The following is an 8270-nucleotide window of genomic DNA, read 5'->3' as shown; positions in this document are numbered from 1 at the left end:
TATATGATGACCATGAAAATTTTGAGCTACTAAAATTGAAAGTAGACTACTACCGGTTATACTCATCCGCTAGAGTTTGGCACTTCACAAAACGACTATTTTAAGAATTAGCCTTCCGCCTTTAAGTCTCTCATCATCTCACCAAATCTGAAAGATAATGCAATTTCAGACATCAAATTCCAAATCTAGACCAAATTTTACCCAAAAATAGGCAGGCAAAAACCTCAAAAGGGAGAGAGAAAGAAGATTTCTAAAAATAGCCTGGACTACAATCATTTGCATAAAATGTTTTAGTGGAGTGAGTCCAGATAGGGGAAGACCGGGATTTCGCGAGCAAGCGACAAATAGAGTCATTTCCCCTTATATACATCGTGTGTAATCAAGCTTTAACACTTAAAGTGTTGTCTGTAGTTATAAAATTGTTATAAAAGTTGTTTCCCTTATATTGTTGGCAGTCTACTGGAAGAACTAGACTGTTTCGCTTGTCGCTAACTTAATGGTCCTTCGGATTCTCATTTTACTTTTTACATGTTGGTTACTTTAATCGTGGAGGCCGAGAGGTCCAAAGTGTTTAGTCATCCAGTTTGGGCGAGAAACAATGGAGCTTTACGTCCTAACTGTAATTGTATTTAATAGGCCCTATAACGTTAATTAAAGGAGACTAATGTTTATTTATGATTAAAGAGTAAGAAGATAAAATGTTAATTGATGTCTTGTTATTATGACAATTAGTTTCTTTATGGCCATCATATAACACTAACAAAGTTCAAGATATTTCTCTTTAAAGAGGGGGTCCGAATTGAATTGTTTTGCTGATGCGAAGTAAATATCTCACTCGAAACTGGAATCATTTCGGAAAAAGAGTTTTTGCCTGTTTAAGAATACAAACAGCACTGTGGAGCGCAATGGGGGTCGTTTTGTCAGAACAGTGTCTTTTGACAATTCCACCTGTTGATGGATGCCCAACATTCACATTTTAACTGGGTAGACCTCTTTAATTTGGAAAACTGGAAGCCAAGAAAAACAGTCGACATTTAAACGGTTGGTGGTCAGCAATCAACAAAAGCTGCATTATCTGAATGTTTGTAATTCAATGTTGATAAATGGTTTGATGATCTGTAGTCATGCCAATTGCATTTCTTTACGACCATAACACAACTAACAAATAAACATAACAAATTGAGAGCAAGATTTATTGCTATTATCAACAGTTTTTATAAAGTCTGACGCATGTATGCCGTGAAAATGTAAGTAAACTTTGGGTGAGAAAAGGGGGTGGGCGTGTGGTGGTGGTTGCTTAAAGTGCAGTGAAAACTCTGCATTGTTTTGCAAATAATCTCACAATTGAACTATTAATTTGTATTTATATTCTTCTATCTTTTTTGAGACGATACCTCTTGACCTTTCACACGAATGACGTACGTCTGAGAACACGATACACGATGACATACACTGCTCAATACTGTTCAAATCATATAATACGTTCTAATCATAGAATACAATCACACAGTACATTCTTATCAGACAATGCAGTCTGTCCCTGGTATTCTTCGTGTATCGTGTACCATTTTTGGTACACGACAACGGACGGCCAGTAAGGGTACAGGGAGGTGTGCATGGAGGTGGGGGGAATGAGGTTCTGGTACATGGTTTGTACCCTTTGTTGCATCCCCACTTCATTTCTAAGAAAATCGAAAATATGATTTTGATGTGTTTTTCCCTTATTGCATCCTGTATGGCGTTGACCGTCTTCATTAGCCGACATGGTGCAGAAAAGTAAGACGTAAAACTCCATTCATTTTATTCAATTTCTCAGACGTTACATGGGAGACGTGCGCCTATGTGCTCCAGATCTGCCGCATTTTGAATTTCAACCTCTAATTCGTAAACTGGGATTACAAGTGTATGCCTTAGTTTTGAATTGACATTATATGCATATTTTGTATCTGAACATGAACAGAATAATAATAACCCAAATGTCATGTCGACAATAGTCCTATAGCATATTATATGTCGCTGTACAATTAGTTCTGGACGTGGTCAAATTTACATTATTCATTGTTTATTAGCCAGATTGCAGAAAAACAATGTTATCATGAATATATATCTAAGACAGACGTCATTATCATAATACAGATGTAACATTATAGCCTAAATTCGAAACTTTATTTTTTCTTAAATCAATGAAAATTTAGTCAAGTTCCACACACATTATACAATTTGCACATTTTTCTGAATTTCGTTTGTGATTTTTTGAAGCCCATCTTTGACTTTTGATTTTGATTTGCTGAAACCCTACCTATCTAGATGTAGGTACAAAATTTAAAATCAATTGAGGATCACCAGTATAATAAGAGCATCCTCAGTCACAGACAATCGATAAGTATACATGAAATTATATTCGTGACAAAATTTTTATAAACCACTCAAACTTACATTAAGATAAGTTTGCATGCCACATTTATTGATATGTTACTATAAATGGTAACGTCATAGAAGCAATCCTTGTGTGATTCCTTATGACATTATAAAAAATTAAATTACAGCCATGGCCAGGTCATTCTTTGTTATTTGTGGATTTGTGGAGTCATCCAAGGTTTGCTGCTATGAATTTATATTCATCGAATCATTGATGTAAAAGATGATTCCCTATGATTGTATTATACATTCTCGACATCTTACGATCCATGTATTTAGGACTTTTTGGCGGAATTGATCTATTTTCCATGTGCAAGAGACAAACAACATGATTGTGTCCAAGACTCTAGTAATGAAAAGTTTGTTTATTGGGGCTGAAGAAATATTCGACACAATCTACTTGAATATCCGATAACACTGAAATTGAAACGAAATGCGATTGTTTTCACGAGAAAATTGACGGAGCGTATTGTGGTTAAGGTGACATTTAATCACAAAATAAACCACAAACTACTCTAAACATTATCCGTTATTAAAGGAAGTTTAGTAGCCTAAATATATATTCTAAAGTGACACGTATTAAGATGTTCTCGTAATGGTTTTCTTTTATCTATCGTTCATTAAAGATACCGACACAGCAGCGAGTAATAGGAGCCATATGTGAGTACTTCTTACCATAGAATAGCATGGGGTGTCAGAACGGTTATCATATCTTCCTTATCGCTCCAAATAGCTCCAGTTTGTAGTACGATTACTGCAGGCATAAGCTATTTAAATTATTTGACCTACTCCCCCCAAATAATTTCTTCACAGCCAATCAGAAGTTGGCATATATTTGGTCGGTTCCTTACCTTTCGGTCAGTCAGTTGATGTTAAGATACTGTTATATGTTTACATTACTGAGTGAGAAGTTATTTGGACAAGGAAGTTGAAGAACTGTCTGTTATGAGTGGATATATAATTATATAGTATGAATCAGAGTTAAACAGCAGACAGAAAATGGCACCGTTATATCTTGCCTTGTGCATGATTTCTTTAGTGCACGGAGTACCACTGAGACTTTTCTATTCTTATGGCGAAAACGCCAGAAACAATGTAACTCTAAATGTTGGAGACGATGTGAGTTCGGACGAAGTAACACTGAATACACCCATTGCATTTTACGAAAATTATTACAGAAATGTGTACATCAACGTGAACGGACATTTGTCATTTGAAACGGAATTACCCGACTACAGAGCAACATTGGTATTGCCTATTGGATTTAAAATCATAGCTGTCTATCTGTCCGATGTTGATACTCGGGGTACTGGTAAGGTGTATTACAGAGAAACACAGGACAAGTCATCGTTACAGAGAGCTGCACTGGACATTCAAACTCACTTTACAGGTCAAGAATCGTTCGAACCAACATCCTTGTTCATCGTAACATGGGATAAAGTAGGATACTATAAGCAGGGTACGGATAAAACCAACACTTTCCAACTGGTCATTGCTTCCGATGGACGCGATTCGTTCGCCATTTTTAATTACCTTGATAACGGTATGGGCTGGGTTACCGGAGATGGAAAAACAACCCCAAGTTTACCAGACGTTCCAGCGCAAGCCGGTTTTGACTCCGGCGAGCGTCAGAGGTTTGTTAAGCTGCCCAATTCTGGAACGACAACCTCTTACGTCAATGATACCAACGTGAATGTTCCTGGATCATGGATGTTCCATATCGGAAACACTGGGGGATCAAATATTGCTTCAGCTGATCTAAACACGGGTGAGGTTGTAATTTTCGAAGTTGACCAAGAACAATCCTGTCTGGAGGGTGCACGACAGTGTCATATAAATGCTAAATGTGTTGATTTTGATTCTGGTTTCTGCTGTGAATGTCAGAAGCCGTATTACGGTAATGGTAGACAATGCTTGGAACCAGGAGTACCACAACGTCTGAACGGGAAAGTTTTTGGAACCGTCAATGGATATCGACTACAGGATTTAGATCAGCATACGTATGTAGTGACATCAGATGGGCGAGCTTATACTGCCATAAGCAGAGTGCCACCAGAGTTGGGCGTTGGTCTACAAACATTAAATACTCTTGGTGGGGTGATCGGTTGGATGTTCGCTACTCAAATCCACCCTAGTGCCAAAAATGGGTACGCTTTTACTGGTGGCGAATTTAACAGAACTGTAACTGTGACTTTCTTTGATCAAAATAACGAAAAAAAACTTCGTATATATCAGTATTTCTTTGGACATGATGCATTAAATAACATGCGAATGGAAAGTAGATTGGATGGCGTAATTCCACAGATTCCTATTGATGCAAAAGTCTCAGTTGATGATTACAAAGAAAATTATAAAAAGGTTGCTCCTGGTGTAATCAAATCTTTCTCTACCAGAACATATCGTATTAACGAAGTAGCATACCGCTACACATGGGATCAAACTATATATTTCAAAGAATGCATGAACGATCCCATGAAAGACGAAGGTGAAATTACTCAACTTTCAATAACAAGAAGTTTTGTGGTCTACAATGAACAGGATCAAGTCGTAAGATACGCTGGTTCAAACAAGGTTGGAGTATATGCAGGACAAGATCCTTGTAGCAACGCAGCTCAGAACTGTGATTCAAACGCAGACTGTATCCCAGTTGGTGAATCATACCGATGTGCCTGCCGAGTGGGCTACGGTGGGGACGGAGTTACATGCCAAGATGTTGACGAATGTAGCTTTGAACTCAATACATGCGACGAAAATGCTAGATGTTTTAACGTTCCTGGCTCTTTCCAATGCCAGTGTGAAAATGGATATTTAGGAGATGGTATTATTTGTCGCCCGGATCTTGAAGAGTGTGGTGGGAGGTACTGCGATGTTAATGCCATATGCAGTGATCGACGTGGTAGACCAATGTGCGAATGTAAGAGTGGCTTCGCTGGTAATGGTATTGAATGTTATCCAGTTGAATTTGGATGCAACGAAGCAGACATTTGTGGTGAAAATGCTGAATGCATTTTCGACAACGACGATGGGAAATATCGATGCGAATGTATGGACGATTTCAGCGGAGATGGAATAGTTTGTGAGCCAACAAGAGGTCGCATTGACTGTGAAAAATGTGACTCTAACGCTCAATGTAATTACGATGTTGAGCGTTTTGTCTTCAGATGTCAATGTAACGCTGGATTTACCGGAAACGGATATTCATGCTCCCCACTCGATGACTGTTCCTTATGTGATCCGAACGCTGATTGTTTATTCGATAGAACTGAGAATAAAAATCGTTGTTATTGCCGGAGGGGATTCTACGGAGATGGAAATCGTTGCCAACGTTATGACTGTCAACGTCAGCAAGTGTGTGACCCTAATGCAGATTGTGTGAAGGACGGAGAGTTTAATATCTGTGAATGTAAAAGTGGATTTCGTGGTGATGGAAGGCGGTGTGTCGTGGCGGAATGCAATATAGTCAATAATTGTGATGTGAACGCTCAATGTATTCCCGATCAGAGAGACACACGTCGTTATCTTTGTCAGTGCAACCCGGGTTACGAAGGCGATGGCCGTGTCTGTATTCAAAGAGTTGTTCCTTGTAACCAAGTAAACAACTGCTCACCATATGCCGAATGCTTGTACAATCCCGACAATCTGTCGTACCGTTGTCGTTGCGGTTCTGGATACCAGGGTGACGGATATCAGTGTCGTCGTCGCACAGATCTTGTTGACTGTAACAAAAATAGCTCCTTGTGTGACAGCAATGCATCTTGTCTGTTTTTAGTAGATCAATATGCCTGTGTTTGTAATGATAAATATAGAGGAAATGGTGCACGTTGTGTTCCGATCGTTGGTAAAGGAAACTATTTAATTTATGCCCAGGGCTATAAATTAATGAAGACACCCCACGACTCATCCGAATTCACATATGGTGAACAGATTGTTTCCGACCCAGAACAGTTGGCTATTGCTGTCGAAACTGACTGTAAAACAGGTTATCTTTATTGGACGGATGTTTACGGAGGTCAGATCAAACGTTCCAATCTTGATGGCTCAAATTCTCAAGTAATTTTAGATGGTCTAAGTTCACCGGAAGGACTCGCAGTAGATTATGTTTCAGGAAATATCTATTATACTGATTCAGGTCTGGATGTTATTGGGGTCAGCAAGTTAGATGGCTCTGCCAAGTCAACTCTATTCAAACAGAATTTAGAAAACCCAAGATCGATTGTTATCGACGTTAGTCGGTCTGTCATATACTGGACCGACTGGAATCGAAACGGACCTAAAATTGAACGCGGAAGCATGGATGGCTCGGAAAGAAAAACCATTGTTGAAACTGACTTAGGACTGCCTAATGGACTAGCAATCGATGTAACAACCCAGCAATTATGTTGGGCGGATGCCGGTGCTCGCAAAATTGAATGTGCAAGGTCTGACGGAGTCGGACGTCGTATCATCTACGATCAGGCTCAATATCCTTTTGGTTTAACTTTTGTTGATAATGTTTTATATTGGACAGATTGGGAAAAGAAACAAATAATCAGTTTTAATCGCGATACAGGTGCTAGTGGTAATTTAAACCTTGCCCCAGGTGGTAACGGTAAACTGTATGGTATTACAGCTGTACGTAATACATGCCCTCAAATCACTAACGCATGTTCCTTTAATAACGGAGGCTGTAGATTCTTATGTTTACCCACGCCAAGGGGCGGTAGAAAATGTATGTGTGCTGATAATGTAGATCCCAGACGTTGTAACGAAATATTTAACACAAGTAAAAAGTAATTTAGAGTATATTTTATATAGATACCAGTTGAGATAAGATTCTTAAAGGGGCACTTGAAGATTTCTAACGAGCTCATGTTACTTATATCTTGATACGAGTCAATGGTTACATGCACATGTAATGCAATTCCGCAAGTGTCCCTTTAAATTCTGCATTATTTTGATTCATTCGTTTAAATTGATGATATTTTGAACAAATTATACAAGTATGTTTTAAAGTTGGACTGTATATAAGATTTGTAAACAATGTCAAAGAAATCAAATGTATTATGAAACCAAATAAGCAGGCTTGTAATACGTATATGATAAATTTAAATTTAAATTTTTGTATCATTCAGCTCGGACAATTTACTAAATTAAGGGATTATTGATGATCCGTATTTAAACCAATTATTTACATTAAATGGTTGATATCCTTACTATTGTTACATGGAATAAGACACCTTAAAACCTTAGGGAGTCTAAATTCACATTTCATTACGCCCGAAACGCATGGCCGTTTTGATACAATTACTCTGCAATCGGTATAGCTTTGCATATAATGAATGAATGAGAGATTCCATTCGTGGGAGCGCCCCTTTAAGGTGTTCAAATTACATTGACATAAAGAGTTATTTGAGAGGCTAATGTGTTTAGAGGACCTGAAAACGGTAGACATGAATATCTTAAATTTCATCGTCTGGCCATAGTTGAGCATATTCGAAAACAACGTACATTTTCTGAACCTTCCTTAAGAATTCTATTGTTGTAATAGGCATTTTACTACTATAATCGGAATTCTTAAATGTATTATTGAATTTGTAAAACTGTTAGTAGCTACACAGTAGTGAAGTCATAAATATACACATGGATTCTTTAGTGGTTGATTTATTACATTTTTCAAAGTTATGTTATTTCTAACATATGCAAGTATTTAAGTTATGCATAAAAAGCATGCCAATCCTTAATCAAACTAAGAATTTTTATTGACTTTCCAATGTTCGAGTCCCTTTTTGTATTCATGAACTAGTCTATTCATTCATTATTCTTACTTTAAAATGCACACTAAGCAACAATATATTGGAGGCCATTTTCTGTTT

General features: G+C 37.8%; 1 protein-coding gene across 1 annotated transcript; it reads left to right on the top strand.

Annotated features, from left to right (window-relative positions):
- Positions 1-2960: 2960 nt before the first annotated feature.
- On the top strand, positions 2961-7191 carry LOTGIDRAFT_208735 (hypothetical protein; the record flags this gene model as incomplete). Its single annotated transcript, XM_009053169.1, has 1 exon — positions 2961-7191. The coding sequence occupies exon 1, from the start codon at positions 3418-3420 to the stop codon at positions 7189-7191; it is 3774 nt and encodes a 1257-aa protein (XP_009051417.1). The 5' UTR covers positions 2961-3417.
- Positions 7192-8270: the final 1079 nt, after the last annotated feature.

Source organism: Lottia gigantea (genome assembly GCF_000327385.1).
Source record: "Lottia gigantea unplaced genomic scaffold LOTGIsca_2, whole genome shotgun sequence".
NCBI classification, from domain to species: domain Eukaryota; kingdom Metazoa; phylum Mollusca; class Gastropoda; family Lottiidae; genus Lottia; species Lottia gigantea.
Note: the sequence above shows the minus strand (reverse complement) of the source record. Positions and strands in the feature narration are given on the sequence as shown.